Source organism: Nycticebus coucang, chromosome 5 (assembly GCF_027406575.1).
Source record: "Nycticebus coucang isolate mNycCou1 chromosome 5, mNycCou1.pri, whole genome shotgun sequence".
NCBI classification, from domain to species: Eukaryota; Metazoa; Chordata; class Mammalia; order Primates; family Lorisidae; genus Nycticebus; species Nycticebus coucang.
In genome coordinates this window covers 43460635-43484389 of record NC_069784.1, presented here as the reverse complement: position 1 = coordinate 43484389, position 23755 = coordinate 43460635, and the positions used below count along the sequence as shown (strand labels likewise).

At 38.6% G+C, this 23755-nt stretch overlaps 1 protein-coding gene across 1 annotated transcript in view; it reads right to left on the bottom strand.

Annotated features, from left to right (window-relative positions):
* Positions 1–4726: 4726 nt before the first annotated feature.
* The window catches only part of LRIG2 (leucine rich repeats and immunoglobulin like domains 2), a 61663-nt gene continuing 42634 nt past the window's right edge, over positions 4727–23755 (bottom strand). Inside the window, exons 12-18 of the mRNA XM_053592890.1 lie at positions 18565–18728; positions 15950–16270; positions 14496–14777; positions 12095–12544; positions 10264–10413; positions 8574–8864; positions 4727–5584 (exon numbers count right to left, since the gene is read on the bottom strand). Coding sequence (XP_053448865.1) covers positions 5358–5584; positions 8574–8864; positions 10264–10413; positions 12095–12544; positions 14496–14777; positions 15950–16270; positions 18565–18728 — 1885 coding nt within the window. The 3' untranslated portion in view covers positions 4727–5357. The remainder of the gene's footprint in view (positions 5585–8573; positions 8865–10263; positions 10414–12094; positions 12545–14495; positions 14778–15949; positions 16271–18564; positions 18729–23755) is intronic.

The following is a 23755-nucleotide window of genomic DNA, read 5'->3' as shown; positions in this document are numbered from 1 at the left end:
AAAATTAAGAGAATTTATGTATCCCTACTCAAATGAAGTGGTTAGTGGGTGGGATGTGTCTCTCAGCATTTAGTTTCCTTTGCTTTGCAGCCTTCCTGATTAAATTAACATTAGGCAGCCATTACACTGCTAGGAAGAAATACTATGAACCACTAATCCTATTTATGTTAGAGGGTTAAAGCACTGCTTGGCCAAAAACATATGCAAAAATAGGGCCAGGCATGATGGCTCACACCTGTAATCCCAGCACTTGGGAGGCTGAGGCAGGTGGATTGCATGAGCTCATGAGTTTGAAACCAGCCTGAGCAAGAGTGAGACCCAGTCTCTAAACAGTCAGGTGCAGTACAGCTACTTGGGAGGCTGAGGAAAGAGAACTGCTTAAGCCCAAGAGTTTGAGGTTGCTGTGAGCAATGACACCACAACACTTTACCAAGGGTGACAAAGTGAGACTCTGTTTCCAAAAAAAAAAAAAAAAAATACAAAAGTTTCAGGAAATCCTTTTCCTAGGATTAGAATTTATTAATAAATATATATTTTTAAGACCAGAGATAGGCTCTTTGCAGTTAAAAACATGTGGCCAGTCATTTAGATAAGCTAGGAATATCTAGGACATCTCAAGCAGTTGAGTTGACACAGTGGACAATAACCCAGCTCTTCAGGGAGACCAGACTCTGATACTGCCGGCAGCAAAAGGACCATTATGCTCAAGTGCGGAGGCAGCACCTCCACATGAGAAGTGTCCACAGCCCTGGCTCACAGCCTGTTGCCTGCCCTCTCACAGAAGACAGCTGATGCTTACTTGTCACCGTTACTGGGAGCCTAGCCCTAATGCTTACTTTTTCTACTCAGGGAACTTATCAGAATTTGAGGGAGAGTCCTATAATCACTTTGAATACATTAGAAAGCTGAATTAGTCACAAACTAGTTAAAGACTTTGCTGTGGCACAACCTCTCCAACGATTCTGACACTCTGGTGAGCACTCAAGAGCTGCTGCTCTAGAGAGCAACGGGAGGTTTTCTGATTCTTTATCTTTTTGATACTGTTTAGAAGCAGAATACTTTTTCTCCTCATGAGTATTTCTTAGACCCTTACTCTTGCTATAGTGAAATAAATCTGGCTCAAGTTGGAGCAAGCAGCATTATTCTTATTCTACTCTATAACAAACATTTCATGAAAGCAGCTTTTTATTAAAGTAGCATAGTCCTCCTTAGTTCCTGGAGGGAATTATAGATTCATAGAATTTTATAGCTGGAAAAAGCTTTAGAGCATCTAGAAAAATCCCCTCATTTCATAAATGAGAAAACAGAGTCTACAGAAGTAGTGGGACTTGCCCTGATTACACAACTAGTACCAAGCAGAACCAGCAGACCAGGCCTCTTACTTCCAAGTCAGTCCAATACAAATTACACCATAACTTGAAGAAGAGAGATCCCAAACTAAAAATTGTGACATTTAAGAAGTTCAAAGTGAAAATGAACAGAGTTTGGCAGGTTAATGAGGAAAAAGAAAGGTGTGGCAGTCCTTATAAAGAAATGCTGCGTACCACAAGAGAAAAATTTTGGATTGAAAAGTCTGAAATTCAGCAAAAACCTGAGATATTATGTGAGTATAGAACCCTTAAATTTATAAAAGTGATCAAAGTCATCTAATAAGTAAAGTTAGGATTAGAGGAGAGAACTGGACAGTTTGTGTAAGCAAACTGGAAAACACAAAGAAGTTTAGCCCATTCCATTCCATTACAATGTTAATAAGGTCTTTGTTTACATAAAGCTCTTTGCTATCAGAAATTCAAGAAAACTTTTTGGCTTAAATAATCACTTGTACACAACAAGGACCATTCTAAAGCTTTATACTTTAAGAATTTCTGCACATTCTTCTCCCAAGAGCACTCTTTCCTTCTTAAGATACACTGTGCCTTGGTAAAGGAGAGATTAAAAACAAACACAGAAAAGAAGCAACTTTGGTTTTCTAGTCAACGAAGTTATTTTACTGAAAGAAATACTCCCATTCAGAGAAAGCACTAAGTGAACAAAACTAAAACTCATTCTGGTATTTCAATACTATGTTGTAACAGCCAATTTTCCAACTGTTCTTCAAGATGGAAAACTTAAGACTCCAACGACAAAGAGGATAGATCTGTGGCCAGCACAGGAGTCAGATGGACCAACTGGTTCAGGAAGAAGCTTTCTACCAATTTGTGAATAATCTGAGCAAGAAAGATTACATACAGGCTTATGAGGGGAGAATGATCTGCTAGGCACCACAGGTGAAAGTACAGAAGAAGAGTTGCTGAGAAGCCTCAAACAAATTAATGAGGACCTACCACAAAATCAGGTGAAAAGAGAGATGAAAGAAACTCTTCAGATGATACATCTAGTAGTGGGAGTGAGTCTGTAATAGACTGGCTAACTTATTTCTGGACAAACAAAAAATATGATAGGAAGTGAGAAAAAGAAAACCAAGCTCGGACAGCAGCAAGCCAAAGGAATCTATCTAATAGTAATTTCAGATGCAGTGTAGAATAAATTTTAACCCTCATCATGGGAGCCCAAATCCACAGAATACGCATCATCAGTGAGACTCCCCAAGAGGGGAAAATATGAAAAAGAGCCAAAGGCAAGTGGAAAATCAAAAATCTGTGTCAAAGTATGCAAGACCATTTAGACCATTCACCTACCAGAAGTCAGAGATGACTGACTGAAAAGCAGGAACCAAGACCATCACAGAACCAGAATGAGAACTCAGGGCTGGTGCCTCCAAACTCACAACATCACATGTCTTAAGATTTCATCACACTATGCCATCTCAGACTTTTGAACAGCCTCTGGTAAATGAGACAGAGACATTCTAGAACTCAGCAACATGAAACACTGAGACACTAATCAGCTGAATCTCAGGTGCAAAGTGGGAATCTTTTTCCAACATCAGGGAACTGGGAATGCCTTGTCAGGAGAACGTTCTTTAGATCACACCAGAAACGCTGAACATGGAGACCAGGAAATCTAACCATAGTCCTGCATGTAACAGCAAGAAGAGTTCATCCTAAAAATTATTTGCCTAGAGACCAGTATGTAACAGAACTCAGTTAACATATGAGACATCAAACACTTTCACTTTAGAAAGTGAATAAGGAAGACTCAGAAATGTTTTCACATTCTGTTCAACCAGGTGTAAACTTACCTAAGTATCAACAAAATTCTTGTTCATAGGGCGGCGCCTGTGGCTCAGCGGGTAGGGCGCCGGTCCCACATGCCGGAGGTGGCGGGTTCAAACCCAGCTCTGGCCAAATTAAAAAAAAAAAAAAAAAAAATTCCAAAATTCTTGTTCATAGAATTTTAAACACTAATTTAAATAATACATCTGGTTCCAACTCAGAGACCATTAAGGCAAATAATGACAAGATTTGCTGACTTGAGTAACCTCATGGATAGAGATAGTGATTTAGATCCTAGTGGCTCACTCCCAAGTCAAAACATGGAAAGGGCAGTCATTGAATGAAAGAGATGGTTCTAGGCTAAGTGGAGTGGCTTGCACCTATAATCCTAGCACTTTGGAGGCCCAGGCAGAAGGAATGCTTGAGGCCGGGAGTTTAAGACCAGCTGGAGCAACAATGAGACCCGATCTCAAAAAAAAATATATAGGAAAATTAGCCAGGTGTGGTGGCACATACCTGTAGTCCCAACTACGCAGGAGGCTGAAGCCAGACCATCACTCAAGCCCCTGAGTTTGAGGTTGCAGTGACCTATGATGACACTACTACACACTAGCCCAGGCTACAGAGTAAGACCCTGTTTCAAAAAAGATGAAAAGAAAGGGGAATGAAGGTTCTAACGTCAGTAGTTGTCCTGGCTCTGATTAAGTCATAGCCTGCTTCCAAGTTGAGTTCTGAAGTATTGAAATCAGTCTCTAGCTTTTGAAGCATTTACTTTTGAAGTGATAAGTATATATGAAACTACAACCTGAACTATATCATTGGTTCCTGAAGAAATGAACTTTCCTCAATTTCTGTTTACGAATAAAAGAAAAAGGCTCAGTGCCCATAGCACAGTGGTTAGGGCGCCGGCCACATGCACCAAGGGTGGCGGGTTCGAACCCGGCCCAGGCCTGCTAAACAATGACAACTGCAACAACAACAAAAAAATAGCCAGGCGTTGTGGTGGGCACCTGTAGTCCCAGCTACGTGGGAGGCTAAGGCAAGAGAATTGATTAAGCCCAAGAGTTTGAGGTTGCTGTGAGTTGTGACACCATGGCACTCTACTGAGGGTGATGTAGTGAGACTCTGTCTCAAAAAAAAAAAAAAAGAAAAGAAAGGAAAAAAATAAAAAAGCCAAAAAATTAAAAAAGAGAAGATATTCTCAAAACAAATTTTCCTCTGCTACGACAGACTGCTGGGCTCTAAACAAGTCAGCTTTTACGACAGAAAGGGAATATCATCTAGCACTTTTAAAGATGGTAAACGACTAGATCTAGGAAGATTTAGTCACGAAGAAAGCAGTTAATCACACCAGGCTGTGTCTGTGTGTACGCAATCACAAAGTAGCTTGACTCTACATAGACACTTCTTAACAAACAAGTTTTCAAACTTTAAATAAAGTTTTTAGATCTCATAAAACCCAGTAATACAAAATCTGTCTGTGATCTGAGAAGCTGCTGTCAATATTGTAACTGGATGTTATATATAATCCTGGCATATCAAAAATATTTACACCGCAGCCAACATACAAGGTCAATTAATAGAAAAATTATTTATAAATGCACATATATATACAAAGAGCTCCCTTAGCAATAAGGACAAAAAAAAAAAAAAAATCTCAAGAATATGAAAGCCTTTGACCTGGTACCAGTTGGTCAAGCCTGGAATTCTTGCCACAGACCTTCAATATCAAAGCCCCAATCTCAACCATCTACTTAAAACCACTGAAGAATCTCAAGCACACTTGGCAGAGGGCTCCCAAGTTATTTTTGCTCCTTAGAAGGCAAAGTAAAACATCCAAGCAGTGATGTTTCTCAGGTCATTTTGAGGCCTGGGACAATCCCGCATGTTCAGCAGCAATGACCCTCTTCCTGACAGGCAATGCATACCTGGACACATGCCAGTGGGGGCACCAGCACTTGCCCCGTATCTTCCCTCTGATGCTGCACATTTTCAATCATATGCACCCATTTCTGTCAGCCGTTACCCTTTCTTCACCAGGGATATGCCCAAACTAATATGTGGCCCACTTTGGTGTGTTAGATGTAATCGTAAACATAGAGTAAAGCAAATGCTGACTTTGGAGGTTTTTTCTGAACTCCGAGGTAGTAAATACAAAATGAATTAATGAGTCTTTGCCCAGATTTCATCCAGAAGTAAGTTTCAGGTGCCCTCACTACCATCTTGCATGTTCTGAGTCCTATTAAAATTAAAAGTGTGGTCCTGTAACCTGTGGCAAGACGTGGGGGAGGTGGAACAGTCTGGATCCTTTTCTGCCAGGCCCTCATTTCGGTGAAGTTGTGGTGACTCAAGGACTGGCTGCTGGGAAAAGTGAGGATGAGGCAGGCCTAGTTCTTTGCTTATGTTCCACAGAGGCCGCTGCAATGTTTCTGGGAAGAAAAAAGAGAATAATCATTAGTGACTAGAAGGTCAACATTAATTTTCTAAAACCTAGTATTTTTTAACCAAATCCTCAAAGACAGAAGCCCAATACTCTGAATAAAAACAGAACAAACATCTACTTGCCATCTGTTTAGCCACAACAAAACAAAATAAAAACCAAACATGGTCTTCCGAATCTTTCTACTCAACAAACCTAATCAAGTATATATTGAGACTATGCTATTAGTAGTTCTGCTGCTACAAAAATTTAAAAATAAAACTCTTTAGACACATAGAAAAGAACTAAAAGAGGTTGGTGCAAAAGTAAGTGCAGTTTTGCACTAGTGAAATTTGCATTTGATATTGGAATACATTCTTCAGTAAATGTAAAGCTATTATACATCATTTTAAGGTGCATTTCTTGTTTTATTTATTTTGCTATTGACTTACTACTTGCTGTTTATATTTATTTTGGACTGGGGAAATGAAGTTAGACAAAAAGCAAGCTCAAGTGATTTTCTTATTTGAGTTCAAAATGGGTCATCATAAAGCAGAGGAGACAACTTGCAACATCAACAAGGCATCTGGCCCAAGAACTGCTAAAGAACATACAGGGATAGTAGTGGTGCAGGAAGTTTTCCAAAGGAGATGACAGCCTTGAAAATGAGGAGCAGAGTGGCCAACCATCAGAAGTGGACAATGTCCTATTGAGAGCAATCACAGAATTACATAGAAGTTGACAAAGAACTCAGAGTCAACCATTCTGTGGTCGTTTCGCATCTGAAGCAAATTGGAAAGGTGGAAAAGCTTGATAAAGTGGGTGCTCAAGGGCTGACCGAAAATCAGAGCAATTGTTGTTTTCAAGTGTCTTCTTCTCTTATTCTACACAACAACAACAAACCATTTCTCAATCAGATTGTGTTGTGTGATGAAAAGTGGATTTCATACAACTGGAAATGACCAGTGGTTGGACCGAGAGGAACCTTCAAAGCACATCCCAAAGCCAAATGTGCACCAAAAAAATGTTATGGTCATTGTGTGGTAGTCTGCTAGCAGTCTGATCCCCTATAGCTTTCTCAATCCCAGTGAAACCATCACATCTGAGAAGTGTGTCAGCAAATCGATGAGATGCAGTGAAAACTACAATGCCTGCAGCCAGCCGTTAGTCAACAGAAAGAACCCAGTTCTTCTCTGCAGCAACACCCAACCACGCTTCACACAACTAACGCTTCAAAAGTTGAACAAATTGGACTCGTTTTGCCTTATCCACCATGTTTACCTGACCTCTCACAAACTGACTACTTCAAGCATCTCAGCAACTTTTTGTGGAAAACACTTCCACAACAGGATGCAAGAAATGCTTTCTAATAGTTTGTGGAATCCTGAAACCTGGATTTTTACACTATAAACAAACTTAAGTCCCATTTGCAACAATGTGTTAATTGTTAAAGGTTCCTGTTTTGATTAGTAAGATGTGTCTCAGCCTGGTTATAATGATTTAAAATTCAGCCCATAACTGCAGTTACTTTTGTACCAGCCTAAATGTATCAGGTTATCCGCACTGTGGTTTCAAAAATTCACATTTCTCATTCATCTTATTTACTGTAGCTGTGGGCTGTTTCCCAAAGACTGTTTACTAAAAGTTGTATTAAGTTCATGGAGTGAATTTTGGGAAAAGCTGGCCAACACCTATTTATCAGTTGGAAACAAACCTTAGAAATCATAGTAAAAATAATAAAAGTGAAAATGTGAAAAGTATGCTAAAGCAAAGTTTCTTAAGCTTTACTAAGCACATGAATAACCTGGAGTTTTGCTAAAATGCAGACTCTGATTTACTCAGTCTAGGGACTCGGTATTTCTACCAAGCTCCTAGTTAATGGTGGTGCTAATAGTCCACAACCACACTCTGAACAACAAGAAGCTAGAGTACCTAGCAATGTGCCCAAGCATTCCCCTTTGCTATTTCCTTACCTACAGATCAGATTAAAAATTAAGGCATCCCTCAGGTTAGAAAAAAGATAAGACTACACTTTTGGTTCTACTTAACCCCTACCCCTGTAACTCTTCTAGGACATGGAAAAACAGATTTGGTGTTGGTACATTTCTTTCACCAACACTGAGTGTAAAAACAAGAGATGAACTTCAATAACAGTACTTTCTCTGAGCTGTACCCTCTTTAGAAATCCTTGTAACTGGTCTTTTAAGAACAGAGCACATATTAAGTCCCATATTAAATCATTTACTCCTGCTTGGACCAACCCTAGAAGTACCACTGTATAATTTGCCTTCTATAAACCTCCAGTGCTCACCACCCCTCCTATTTCTAACGTTCTTCCATTTCAGGCTGGAGAGCTGAAACGGAGAGCTGATTTAAAGCCTGGATGGGCAGGGAAGACACACTCGGTAGTACCCTTCATGGTCTAGACAGAGTTTTGTTTCAAATGCCAAATTGTTATCATATGCCTAATCTATACAGCATACTGTAATATGCATTTCTTCTCTTGGGCCATGTGGGACAGAACACTATCCCAAAATTGCATTCCCACTCACGGCCTTGATCTTACTCATCATCAGAGAAGGAAAACAGCTGCCAAGTGATACTGAGAGTAAATAGTCACCTGACAGAACAGCAAACAAACCATTTTAAAATCTTCTCAGTAAAAATCTTCACCAAATTATGCCCAAATTATATTCTTTAAAGATGGGAAAAAAAATATTAATGCCCTATATGAAATGTTTTAAAAGCTATTTCTGTATGGCCTCTGACTTTTCAATAGTATGATCTTATTACCCCATAAAAGCTGTTTTCATTCTACAGATGAAGACTTCTTGGTTAACTATATTATGTAAACGTCTCTGGCTCTAGTTTACACCAGTTAATAGTGGCTAATTACTCCAGTATACCAATTTGTTTGCCTCCTATCAAATAAGAGTGCTACCTACTTGATAGAAGGAAAAGTCAGTTATGTGAAAGCAACAATAAAATGCACCCCTTACCACTGCTCATCTGTGTGGAGGGAAGTTTCTTCTCCGTCATCCTCTCATGGTTGGTGGGAAAGGCAGACAGCTCTCTGTCTGCTGATGATATCAAGCTCTCCAAGGCAGGGGCATCATGGGGAGGATGTGCTAAATAAGTCTCTTTGGGCATCTGGACCATGAGGCTGGACAGTGTCTGATCTAAAACATCCTCCTCAGCAATATAGGTGTAAGGACAGTATTCTCGGGTTCTGGAGTAGATGTTGGCATTGTCATAACAATCTGAGCAGATCACCCGGGTACCAGTGCCACCTAATGGCAACAAAGGAAAGAACCCAAATATCCTTTCATTAAGCAATTAGTTCTAATCATCGGTTTTCTTCAACAGTGTAATTATCATTACTGCTGGCATTAATGGAGTGCTTACTTTATAAATCAGTTGAAGTTTTAAGCTTTCTATCAACTCATTTAATTCTCACAATAAGGTAGGTAATATTACCGCACATTATAGAGAAACTATAGCACAGAAAAGTTAAGTAACTTGACCAAAGTCATATTGCCAGAGTAGCAAAAACTTGAATACAGGCATTCTGGCTTCAGAGCCCAAGCTCTTGAATACTATTCAACTATACTATGTTGAATCATCTCTGTCCAGCCCAGATAGGTCATACTAAAATCAAGGGAACCAAGACAAGGCTGGGACTGTGCTACAAGACACATGCCTGGCTTAAGCAAAGTAAAGCAGAGAATAAGGAGTTATAATGATTTCATTTCTTGAAAGTCTATGTTATTTTCATGAGTAAATAGGTTTCTTAATACCAACTGCTAAAAGTATCCCCAGAGAAAGCCTGTAACAGCCGAAAGTCTTGACAAGTATATGGCTTGTCAAGTGTATGACTGACAAAAGTAACACTTTAAAAATGACTGTTATGTGTTTCGAAAACCGAATGAAGGAGAAAAGAGTGAGAAATAGTTACTTATTGAAGATAAAGCAACAGATATCAGAATTAGAAGAAACCAGAAGTAATTTAGTTTAACCCAGAAAGCAGTGTTATTTCCTCAAAATTTCAGAGTACTTTTACATATTCTTTTAAAAGTCGGAAAACGCCCTTCTCCATGAAAAGCTAAAGTAAACCCAATATATCAATTATATAATGAGAAGTTTTGTTGATACCCAGCCTAAAAAAAAACTCTGAAGAAATGGAATAAATCTTTCATTTGTGTGGTACCACGGGTTGGTTGAAAGGATCTGTGAGCATCCTGAAGGAAGTTAGGAAACTGTCGCGACCCTCAGGAACTGTATTAAAGGGCAGCAGGCATTGGGAAGGTTGAGAACCACTGCTTTAAACTTTACTGAGCATCCACCTGTGAGCAGGTGAAACTAGTATGTTGTCTAAAGGATGCTCATGCCTGAGAACAGTAAAAGACACTTGCCAAAACTTTCTACATCATCTCCTTCCTGTAACAACACAGGTTTGGGAGCCTCTGCTGCGTACTCCAATCCCCTGCTTAAGGATGATGTGTTTCTCCTTTCTGCAAGATGTTTTTCTTTTCTTGTTAAGACGTTAGTCAATTTTTATACTATTTTACAGGAGGCTAAATGTTTTCGACATTGAGTATACTATTTTGAAATATTGCTTCAGGTAAAATAGTGAAAAATAAAAAGTAGGATAGGCTGAAATCATAACTGTGAATAACAAAGAGTTGTTACCATCAGTGCCTTTGTGTATATATCCATTGACAGGAGGCATAAGTTGCTGATGACTGCCTGCCTCAGAGTTGCTGTATCCTTCCTGTGGCTCAGACAATGTTCCTTGGGAAGACAAGTAGCTGGGAATGTCTGCAGGCAGATTGAGTTCCTCTGTAAAAGAGACATCTGTGATTCTCAAAGTTAGGCAGTTTAAGCCCACACTCAGAAGGCTATTTTGCAAATAGGTTCCACTTTGATATTATTACTGGCCAAGAAAATGGTATATACCTGGGACCTTAATAGCATTTAGTACTCCCCCTAAAAGTATTTCTCACTAGACTTCTTCTCAAAGCTTTCTTCTTTTGAGATAGTCTTTAATTCCACAGCCCATGCTAGCATGCTGTGGCATCATCACAGCACACAGCAACCTCAAACTCAAGCGATCCTCCTGCCTCAGGCTCCCGAGTAGCTATGACTATGGGCACCCTCCACAATGCCTAGCTAATTTTTCTATTTTCAGTAGAGACCAGGTCTCACTCTTGCTCAGGTTGATCCTCCTGCCTTGGCCTCTCAGAGTGCTAGGATTATATGTGCAAGCCACCTTGCCTGGCCTCAAAGCTTATTTTAAAAGTATTACCAAAACCTAAAGGTTAAAAATCTTATCTACAGTCACACTTTCACAATCTGGCAGAATCTATTTTCTTGCAAGATTTCAGGGTAAGAGTTGTAAAACACTGATCTCAATTATCCAGACTTATATTCAGTAAAAAAAAAAAAAAAAGAGAGAGAGAGAGAGAGAGAAAGAGAGAAGAGACAGACTGGTTTCAATCATAAGGGCTCCACTTTCCCCACAAGCAAAATTATGATACAAGTGAGCCTCAGGCATGAAAGAAAGTGTACCTGCAATGCATTTTATAAGAACAAAGTTTTAGGATAATGTTTACAAATTCTTAAAATTATTTCTCCAAGAGGTTCTATTATATCAAATAAATTAAACATTTTAACAAAAAAAAAAATTTTCTTATATCATATATCAGGTAACATAGCACAGCTCCTTTTTTTTTTTTTTTTTTTTTAAAGAGATAATGTCGGGCGGCGCCTGTGGCTCAGTGAGCAGGGCGCCGGCCCCATATACCGAGGGTGGCGGGTTCAAACCCAGCCCCCGGCCAACTGCAACAAAAAAATAGCCGGGCGTTGTGGCGGGTGCCTGTAGTTCCAGCTACTCGGGAGGCTGAGGCAGCAGAATCGCCTAAGCCCAGGAGTTGGAGGTTGCTGTGAGCTGTGTGACGCCAGGCACTCTACTGACGGCAATAAAGTGAAACTCTGTCTCTACAAAAAAAAAAAAAAAAGAGATAATATCTCTGTAATCAGTGTCACCTGGTTTCTGGTACTCTCAATGAACCCCTATAGTAAAAAGAGAGAGAGAGGGAGGGGGAGAGAGAGAGAGAGAGATAATGTCTCACTATGTTGTCCAGGCCAGCCTTGAACTACTGGGCTCAAGCGATCCTCCCATGTCAGCCTCCTGAGTAGCTGGGACTATAGGCATGTGCCACCATGCCTGGCTCTCAGTTTTTTAATATTTTACAATAAATCCTATACTGCATTGTTTTGGGTTTGTTTTTTGAGACAGGGTCTCACTCTGTTGCCTGGGACAGAGTGTAGTGGTCTCATCAGCTTACTACAACCTCAAACGATCCTCCTGCCTCAGCCTCCCAAGTAGCAGGGACTACAGGTATGCGTCACTGTGCCCAGCCAATTTTTCTTATTTTTGCAGACATAAGGTCTGTTGCCCAGGCTAATCATGAATATACTATATTCTTGACTCAAGTATAGTCATCTGGGTACCACTTACCAGTGTTTGTGATACTATAGTCTTCATTTTTCCTTCTCATGTGGTAAATAACAATGACCCAGATCAAAGAGGTACCCACAACACAGCAGACCACAACAATGATGACAATACCAACTGTGGTCCAGCCATCATCTTCATATCCAATGCTACCCTGGGAAGAGTCACAATTGGAGGATGAAATAACATTTAGGTAAATGTGGCCACGTTCTGTCCCAAGGGTGTTAGACATAATGCAGGTATATTTTCCAGCATCTTCTAGCCCAGCATCTACAATGATGAGAAGCTGGTTGGCTGCAGCAAAGAAGTGTCGTTCTGTCACCAGCAGTGGTCCATCATCTTTAGTCCAGTTGAGGCGTGGGGCAGGACTCCCTCCAGCTATGCACTGTAGTACTGCAGTTTCACCTCGAGTTACTGTCTTATCCTCCAGAGGTCTAATGAAGGAGGGTGTCTCTAATAGGGGAACATTTAAAAAAATTTTAAGTTAGGCTATTTGATTCTCTAAATCCTTTTGGATTAGACTAATGAGGGCTTGATGAAATGAGCACTTTCATATACTCATGAGAGGATTAAAAACTAATGTTGTCAGAAAAACAATTATTAAAAAAAAAAAGCATAAATCTTATCTCAATAATTCTACCTTGGACAAACTACCTGAAGAAATTCAAAGGTTGGCAGGGTGTGGTGGCTCACACTCTGGGAGGCCAAGGCAGGTGGATTGCTTGAGCTCACGAGTTTGAGACCAGCCTGAGCAAAAGCTCTTTTTTTCTAAAAATAGAAAAACTGAGGCAAGAGGATCACTTGAGCCCAAGAGTTGGAGGTTGCTGTGAACTATGACACCATAGCACTCTACCCAAGGCAACGGCTTGAGACTCTGTCTCAAAAACAAAAAAAAAGAATTTCAAAGGTTTATACACAAATATATAAAAATTAGTTGTATTCTTTCATTTTTTTGGAGACAGGGTCCTGCTGTCACACAATGATGCATTTGTATCTTACTGCAGCTTTGAACTCTTGGGCTGAGGTGATCCTTCTGCCTTGGCCTCCCAAAGTGCTAGGATCACAGCTGTGAGCCACTGTGCCTCACCAGTTGTAACTTTTTTTTTTTTTTTGAGACAGAGCCTCAAGCTGTTGCCCTGGTTAGAGTGCTATGGCATCACAGCTCATAGCAATCTCTAACCCTGGGCCCAAGCGATTCCTCTGCCTCCATCTCCTAAGTAGCTGGGACTATAGGCGCCTCCCACAATGCCCAGCTATTTTTTGGTTACAGCTGTCACTGTTGTATGGCGGGCCCTGGCTGGATTTGAACCCGCCAGCTCAGGTGTATGTGGCTGGCACCTTACCCGCTTGAGCCACAGGCGCCGAGCCAACTAGTTGTAATTTTTTTTTTTTTTTTTTGTAGAGACAGAGTCTCACTTTATGGCCCTCAGTAGAGCACGGTGGCCTCACACAACTCACAGAAACCTCCGACTCCTGGGCTTAAGCAATTCTCTTGCCTCAGCCTCCCAAGTAGCTGGGACTACAGGCACCCGCCACAACGCCCGGCTATTTTTTGGTTGCAGTTTGGCCGGGGCCAGGTTTGAACCGGCCACCCTCGGTATATGGGGCCGGCGCCCTACTCACTGAGCCACAGGCGCCGCGGCAAATATCTAAAATTCTACCAGAAAAATGATTAAGCAAATTATAGTACAGTCAAATGATATATAAAGACTTTTTTTGAATTTGTAACACAGTATCAAATGAAAAAAAAGGTAAGTATACTAAAGTACATAAAATGAGAAGGAAAAATCTTGAATAAACATGCTAAAATCTTTAACAGTGTAAGTGATTTTCTTCTCTTTTCTAAATTTTCTGTATGTCTTAAGTTTTCAAAACAATAAACTACTTATTTTCCATATTACGCAAATGAATAACACTAACCACAAACTTAAAAACAAAACAAAACACCCTACATCCAGAGAAGTATAGAACTAGAAAGTAGAATTTGTTTTGGATTTGAGTTTCATGAAGGCGAAGTATTCTGATAAGGAAAAAAAAAAAAAAGCTGTTCAGGGAAAATTTTTAGAAAAAAGACATTTTACCAGAACATTGAATTAAGAGAAGCATGCAGTTTTTTCAAACAATGAAGTAGGGGGAAAAACCATTACATTATCTTAGGCTGTGAAACTCTATGTGAAATAATATCAAATGGGTGTGATTCTTGAGCCACAGGCGCCGCCCAAATGGGTGTGATTCTTCCAAGAAAAAAAGCAGAACTCTGAAAGGAAACTCACTGAATAGTTTTAAAAAAATACATATAGTAGACACCTTATACAGAAAGACATAAAACTGTTAAGTTGACAAAGAAAGAGCAGCTCCCAAAAGGCTCCAACCAAAGCACGGACCCCCTGAGCAGCAAACGTACCCAACACTGTTAGTGAGGCATTTGCTGAGAGGCCTCCTGCTGTATTTTGTGCCATGCAGCTGTAGACTCCCATGTCTTCTATTTTCACATTGGCAATAAAGAAGACATCATCTTCGGGCATGACATGCATTCGTCTTTCTCGAGCCGCAGGAAAGTCAGTACCACCATCTTTCTGCCAGGAAATCTGAGGTGCAGGGTGTCCCTCTGCAGCACATTCTAATCTGGCCATGGCACCAGTGCGAATAGTTAGATCCATTGGAGTTTTCAGAAAAGATGGCATCTCTGTCGCAAGAAAGATCATCCAGAAAAAGTGAGCAGGGGGTGGGGGTTGGGGGAACCACACATACACACATGCAAGCAAATACACATGAAAGAGTCCAGTAGGCAAGACACTAACTGTTGTAATGCTCTACTTCTCTGAAAAGACATGCTCTTTGGACTGAGAGCAAATATAGATTTAGAGGCCATCTTTTCTCCCAGAACCTTAGAGTATCTGAAGCACAGTGACAACTAACTCATCTGGATGTGTGACACTTATGTTATCATCTGATGGAAAGAGAGAAAATGTAAAGCCACAAACCTGTCTGAACTCCATATTTTAGAACCCGACACTTACTGTGACTACCTCACTTATAGCTAAACAGTACTCCCCAAACTAAAATCTACAAAGCTGTCATGGGAACTGCATGCAAAAAAAAAAAAAAAAATTTATGCCTTCAAAAATCTCGTTGAAAAATACAGAAGACACAAGTATATCTTTCAGTTGCACAAAGCCTAAAATTTTATAGTTATTCAACACACTGACTGCCACACTAGAGAAAATTTTTTTTCCTTGGGGTCATGGTCTTTTATTATCAAGCTAGGTTGAGAGATATATGAGTTATATATGCTTCATGAGGTCCTGGGCTCAAAACTATCATTAAATACAACTCACATGCAGATAATGTGTCAATCTCACAAGCAACAGATACACCATGCTATTTTGGAGAAGTTTTTTGTAGCCACAGAGAAAAGCATTAATTTCGAAACATGATTCTGTGACTACATTTAGACAATAATAATGATCACTGGACCTAGAAATGTTCCCAGTTATTAGATGGCCTATTAGGAATAAATTTCATAGTTCTCAGGAGAGATTTATAGCTCTAGAAAGAAAACTGAGAATTACAAAAGAATGTTTTCAAAAGCACAAATAGTGAAAATAGTAAAAGTAGGCCTACAAAATTTACCCCTCAACCAAAGACCTCTACCCTTCAAATAAAGACCAATCAGAGAGAGAAGCAGGCAGACCAGCTAATCCAAAAATCCCACCCACCACCCAAAAGTCAACAATAAGATTCTCCCTTCAAATGTCAGGGTTAGCCTAATTTATTTTGTCAAGTGATTTAAAAACGGAACATGATAAATTCTTCTAAACTAAAAAAAAAAAAAAAGGGGGGGGTGGAATTCCTTACCATTCACAGTCAGTCTGGCTTTTTCAGAGTAATTAGAACCAAAGTGATTAGTAACAATACACTGATATTTTCCTTCATCTGTGAAATTCACATTGAAAAGATGTAAGATACTGGTATATTCTAGAACTTCTCCAGCTTGCTGCTGATAACGAACAAAATTCTCAATATCCACATCATAGAGGATTTCACTATCTTTTCGCCACATAGTGGACATGGGTGAGTCGCTGCTGCTCACAGCAGTGCATAGCAGAGTCACGTTCATGCCTCGTAGAGCAACTGTGTTTTCAGGATGTGTCCTCATTTGTGGCTTGAGAAAATCATCTAAGGGGAAAAAATGCAGCAGTAGCCAAATCAGTTATTTATCTTTGCTTCTTTAGATTCAATTTTAAAACAAATACTATAAAACTGAGTTCTGTTGACAAAGTGGCATGTTAAGGTCGAAAAAGACTATAGCACCAAAGCCTAATTCCCTTGTTCTTGTTTATTTCCTTGATGGGGAAAATGAGGCCAAGAAATGTCAAATGACTTGCTCAAAGCCCTGAGAGAAAATGGCAGAACCTGGGCTGGAACTCAGGTTTCCTGACCTCAGGTTTTAGCACTCTTTTTTTTTACTGTTAACTACTATCACTTGTATGCTTAGAACATATTTTTAATTATCACCAGTTACTGGGGAAAAAGAGAAACCTTACATTAGACTTCCAAGACAAGTTCTATTATCCTTTGTATATATATGTAATATGATACATATACAAACATGTATATAACCACTATCCTCTCTGTGCCAATACATAACATGGTAATTATGAACTTATATTTCACAGGGAATACCTATTAATAAAACAATTTATTTGAAAGTACTTTTTATGTGCATAGTTTTCATTCAAATTAATAAAAAATTCCAGACATGTCAAATGTCCAAATCAAGATTGGCTTAGGACTGGCTAATAAAATACAAATTCACAAATAAAAATACTATTTGACTGATTCAGACAAGCAGGTAAATGAATTTTTTTTTTTTTTTTTTGAGACAAGAGTCTCACTCTGTTGCGCTGAGCAGAGTACCCTGGCGTCATAGCTCACAGCAACCTCAAACTCCTGGGTTCAAGCAACCCTCTTGCTTCAGCCTACCAAGTAGCTGGGACTACAAGTGCCTACCAAAATAACCTGGCTAGTTTTTCTATTTTTAGTAGAGATGGGGGTCTCACTCTTCCTTACGCTGGTCTCGAACTCTCGAGAGCTCAGGCAAGCCACCTACCTTGGCCTCCTACAGTGCTAGGATTACAGGAGTGAGCCACCTTGCCCAGCTTGAAATCTTAACTAATATCTTTATTGGATAACATCTCATTGTGCAATATAAGTGAAAAGTGGAAAAGGAGGATAAAATATATACTATATCTACATTTAAAATTCAGTTAAAAGGAATGTGTGGCAATATAAACAATTTAATCTTTACTAAAGATTTTTTGTTTTTTTCTTTAAAATTCATAAAAACAATGGAAGCACTATGTGGGTCTGAACTTTCAAGTGTCTCAAGCATCCTCAAGTAGAATGTGAAAAAACATCTGGCAATACACAGGTACCCAATGATCAGAGATGTAAATGATATGCAAAATGGATACAATGATCTAAAAGTTCTCCCCTGTAAAGCTAAGAATCAGTCATTTCACTTTAAAGGAGAGTAAGTGTGAAGGAAAAATTTCCAAGTTGAGAAAGAACAATATAATTCATTACTTGAAATTTTGAGTGCTAGAATCAGGATAATTTGCCTATGATTATCCCCCTACTTTCAAGGACAAACCAAAACTGCCACTTTAAGAAACTACACCAAAAATACAAACCACATGAAATCAGAGCATTCATATACTGCTGGTGACAACATAAACTAGTGCTATCTTTTGGGGAAAACACCTGGTGGTACTTTTCAAGATCTACTAAGTATCCATGTTAAAATTAAAAAAAAAAAAAAAAAAATCATGCTTTTTGATTCAGGAATCTTACTATTGGATACTTAAAGATTAATAATAACCCTAAAAGGGAAATGCCCACATTCATAAAAACACTGTAACTGTGCCATTTAAAATGATCATCTAAAAATATGGTAGAAAACACTGCTTATGAAGGCTCAGCGCCTGTAGCTCAGCAGCTAGGGTATCAGCCATATACACTGGAGCTGGGGGCTTTGAATCCAGCCCGGGCCTGCCAAACAACGACAACGACAACCAAAAAAAAAAAAAAAATAGCCAGCTACTAGGGAGGCTGAAGCAAGAGAATCGCTTAAGCCCAAGAGTCTGAGGTTGCTGTGAGCTGTGACACCGCAGCACTCTACCCAGAGTGACAGCTTGAGACTCTGTCTCAAAAAGAAAAAAAAAAACAAAACAAAAAACACTGCTTATGAAATATCAAAACAGAGAATATAAAATTTAACCTATGATATTTTATACAAAATATTTGTATATTTTATACAAAAATATAAAAATGTAACCATTAAAAAACAGGTTGGAGAAGAACATAGAGACATGGAAATATGCTTCTGGTTCCGGTTTATTTTTTTTTTTCCTGTTTTAATTTGTTAAGATAGTAGGTAATGTATAAATTTTTAAAACAAGAATACAAACCACAGACAAAATCTTTCAGATCCACATTAAGGATGCTTTGTCCTGCTAACCATTCAGGGTGTGCACAGCTTACATTCACAGAATGCTGGAAGTTATTATCAACCAGCCATTGAAGTAACCACTTCAAATGGCAGTCACAGAGCAAACTGCTCGTGTTCAGAATCCTGGAAAAGGAGAAAAGAGAAAAGGAAAAATACCCTTTCTTTTATTTTTCATTCTTAATTCCTTCAGCATTAAAATCTTACCACACACCTATGCACTTTCTTAAGTCAAAATTGTTTAACCTGAATCTAATTATGAGAAAAGAAATTCAGACCATCAGTCTCAATTCTTTAAATATGTTAATGTCATGAAAGACACTAAAGAGGAGGGAGAACAAGGGTGGCAAGGGACCCACTTCCAAGAAACGGAAAAGCCATTACAAGCATTACAAAGAAAATGCATGACACTTAATTGGAAAAAAATCTACAAAAGACAGTTATTGACATTGGGGAAATTTGAGTATGGGCTGTTTAAAAGATTATATTATTTAATCAATGTTAATTTCCTTGGGTGTGAGATAATGATAATGTGGTTACATAGAAAAATGCCCCTGTTCTCAGAAAATACACTCCGAAATATTTAGGGGTGAAGTGTCATGATGTCCGCAATAATCAGCAAAAAAACTCTGTGCGTGAGAGAGAGTGTGTGTGTATGTGTGTAGAGAGAGAGTAAAAATGAGAGAGGATGAGAGAAGGAAATAAGATAACAAATTTGGCAAAAACTTAACAATTGACGCATCTAGAATAAAGGGTATATGAGTGTTCAGTTCACTGAACGTTTCTTTAAATTTTAGAGTTTTAAATTTTTCCCATAAAAGTTTAGAGCAGTGGTTCTCAACCTTCCTAATGCCGCGGCCCTTTAATACAGTTCCTGTGGGTCATGACCCACAGGTTGAGAACCGCTGGTTTAGAGGAAAGCTTACTACATACTGGGGCATAGAGCAATCTTTGTTGTAGCAGAATATATCAGCATTCCCCAACCTTTACAGCATCATGGAAGACAATTTCTGCATGGAAGGGGAATTTGGCACCGGTTAGGCAGTGATGGAAGCAATGGGAGTGGCTATAGGTACAGATGAAGCCTTGCCAGCTTGCCTGCTGCTCACCTCCTGCCCATAAGGCCTGATTCCTAGCAGGCTATGGACAAGTACCAATCTGCGGCCTGGGGGCTGGGAACTGCAGGAGTGTATGATTATTTTCTAATTATTTCACCTAAAAACTCTACAGCACTGTGACAAAGTGCATTGCAACTTAAATTAAGAACCAATGAATAATTAGTTGTGGTCTATAATAGGTCTATGAAATATATCTGGAAAAAAACCCCAGTATTTTCTCTCAATGACCTCTTAAATGTCCCATCCACTTAGAAGCAAAGAAAGCAAATGATCTGGAGTACTTCAATAATGATACTCCTTAAAGCACTGTTAGCACAGTAATCTGTTAGTATTGCCTCTTGTTCAAGAAAAAAAGAAACCTGCCTCTTCCTTCCCTTGAATAATTAATGTAGGTCAATTTTCTCATTTTGTAATCTTTTGCTTATTAAGGACCAGATGAATAATCTGTTGGGACTTCGTAGCAAATGGTGTGAGCTATCAGTTATTTAATGAAGAGAACTTCTATAAAAATATAATAAAAATAAAGGTTAATGGTTAGAACTATAAATTTAGTTTTTGAATCCAGAGGGCAGTCAATCAAGAAGACTTCTAGATGCTGGGCTTAAAGCGTCTTCAGATGGAATGAAGACAGGTCACGATGATGTGACAGTTTACCTTTGTTTGCAGTGTGTCTCTAGTAATGCCATAGAGTGTTAAGGAGAACTTTTGAGTGGCCCCACATAGCAACAGCCATGGTTGTCCACGTATGGTCAGTTTGTGGTGACTGCTTTAAAGTTCCTATCAAGTCATCCTGCTTCAGCTTATAGGGCTTGAGATAGGGGCGGTTTCATTAGTTGTGCCAAGTCAGGTGGGGAGGGGAAAATGAGAAACATTTGTTTGAAGAGTCGTTGCCAGATACTGGAAGAAACTAGAAGAATTGAGAATTTAGTAAGGACTGTCAAAGTGTACAGGACAAAACCCACAAGGGTGCACTACAGTGAAACAAACAAACTCTCTCTATAATCACCTCCCTTTTTCCTCTTGTTTACAAAGTAAGTCTGGTCTCATTAGATTTGGCCTGATCATTTACTTAAGTGCAATAAGAATGATAATTGACCACAGAGGCCTTTTGAATTTGCTTTGCTGGAATTTTTCCAGAAAAATCTTAGATTCAATTTTTATTTTTATTTATTTATTTAATTATATTTTGAGACAGATTTTCACTATGTCGCCCTTGGTAGAGTACTGTGGCATCACTGCTCATAGCATCCTCAAACTTTTGTGCTTAAGCGATTCTCTTGCCTCAGCCTCCCAAGTAGCCGGGACTACAGGTGCCCGCCACAACATCCAGCTATTTTTTTGTTGTAGTTGCCATTGTTGTCTGGCAGGCCCAGGCTGGGTTTGAACCCACCAGCCCAGGTGTATGTGGCTGGCACCCTAGCCGCTGAGCTACAGGCGCCAAGCCCAGATTCGATTTTTAAAAGCTTTCTCAAGGCTAGGAAGCCAACCCAGGAACTCTCTGTGAGACTTTACCTTTAATACCTAGATTTGGTTGAAATCTTTCTTCTTGAGGTTATCAAAATATTCTAAAGTTTCTAGGGCTGCCGAGAAGTGGCCTCCTTTACTCACCTATAAGGCCAAGAACCCTGTAAGTGAGGTTATCAGGCCAGTTTTAACAAAGGGGGCGTTACTAGGATTTGCGCCTTAAAAAAAAAATCAACATTGGTTCCTTAAAGCTATCTGGTCATTTCTAATTTTACACATCATTCTCAAATACAATATTCTCATCAAAGCTTGGTAATATAACTGAAGTTCTCAATTATGCCCTGTTATAAGAACAGATTCCTCCTGAACTTATGCAAATAATTATATTGTGAAAATAACCCTAAGTTTCTGAGTTTTTGGAGGGATCAGACAGGGAGAAAAATTTTCACTTTTTGTTCATAAAGTATATTTTGCTAAATTGCTATAAGTTATAGATAGCTTAAGAGAAAATAGAAATGGGTTCCTTAAATCTGGAAATACAACATTAGGAACCAGCAATGTTCCAAAACGAGAATCGTTCTATATCAATTCATTTGGTTCCATATAATTCCTGTCCTGCTTGATTTTGCGTTAATAGTTTCATAAATCCACTGACTTCATCCTTAGTGTTGTGGAAATTTTTCCTCCATCTGATGGATTGATCTTAAAATTTTCAGAAACTTGTATTTGTCAGTCTTTTCCATGAATCTCTCTGTAAAGATGAAGCACTTCTGGAAACAGCTGCTTGCTAAAGCTTTCAGGAAAGCATCAGAATTAAAACAAGTAACTGACAAAACAACTTAAAAATCCATGATTAAAGATCTGATGAGAGTTCATTTGGTAAGTAAATTTAGTTATTTCTGTCACATACAACATTTTAACATAATAACCAAAATTATGGCTAATAACATATGCCAGACATACCATGAAGAGTGAGGGTATTGACAAATTTCTATGAACTTCAGACAACTTCTCAACACCTATATTATTAATGCATACCCACACAAATACAACCTACAGAAATTTTAGCATCACTTCTTATTTGACAGTGTTCCTCACATAACATAACCAAATAAACGTTATTAGTTTAATTACCTCGCTTTCTGTAGGGACAGAGATAAATCCTTTAAGATTTTCTAGGAGCCCTCTGGAAAATCTTAAAGTTAATTCAAGGCTAAAAAGATTTTATTTATAACTTGATTTGGAGAAGTTGTCAAAAATTAATCAATTAGTCCTTGATTAAATAGGATCACATAATTACAAAACAATTCTTACCTATTTAACTAAAGAGACAAAGATTTTAATGGCAAATACAGAATATTACATATCTATGAACAAAACTTAATTATTTTAATATCAAGACAATTCAATTTTCTTAAGGAATGAAAGGACTGATGACAATATGAGATTGGGTGCTATGGCTTAGGCCTGTCATCCTAGCACTCTGGAAAGCCAAGACAGGTAGATTACTTGAGCTCCAAAGTTCGAGACCAGCCTGAACAAGAGCAAGACCCACTCCCTGCTGAAAATAGAAAATATTAGTTGGGTATTGTAGCAGGCGCCTGTAGTCCCAGCTACTTGGGAGGCTGAGGCAGGAGGATTCATTGACTGAACTCAGGAGTTTGAGGTTGCTGTGAGCAAGGCTGATGCCACAGATACTCCAGCCTGGGATAACAGAGTGAGACTCTGCCTCAAAAAAAAAGAGACAACATGAAAACACAGAATGTTTTCTAGGCAGATTACTTAAAAGGTAAAGAGAAAACTTTCTCTTATCAAAAGAAGACCAATCATCCAAGAAAACTTTGTCCTTTCAAAGGATACATTATTCTTAGTGAAGTATCACAGGAATGGAAAAGTATGAATCCTATGTATTCAACTTTGATATGAGGACAATTAATGACAATGGTGGGGCATGGGGGAAGGGGAGACCAGACAGAGAAGGAGGAAGGGGGTGAGGGAAAGGAAAAGAAGAAAAAAAAAAAGAGTGACTAATTCTCACATAAACTGGACCAAAGTACATTACTTTAATTTTTAATTCAACTTGTTAATATGTTGTTTAGGATATTGCATCCTCATTTATAAGTGAAATATGTTTGTAATTTCCCCTTTATAAAAATATATTTTCTCCAATTTTAATATCAGGTGTATCCAGATCAAGTAGAACGATTTTGAAGTATTTCTTTTTCTATTGTCTATAAGATTTGGCATGATCTGTTTTTTGAAATTATCTTTTATTTATAAATACTAGTTGTCTATTTTTTGAGACTTTGGAAAAAATAATAATAAGAAGTTAACTGATGACTCCATACTGAACCTCAGAGTCAAAGCAGTCTATGATAGACATACTCTTATCTGACAATGTTAATGTTACTTTCTTTGCATTATTACTATTATTGCTTAATATTTAGATGCAGCAATCGTCTGATTTCTTTTCTGAATGTATTATCTTCATTCGTTCTTTACGAGGTTTTTGTTTCTAGTCCTTACCTTAAACATTGTTATTGTTATTAAATTTTAAGCCTTTTTAATTCT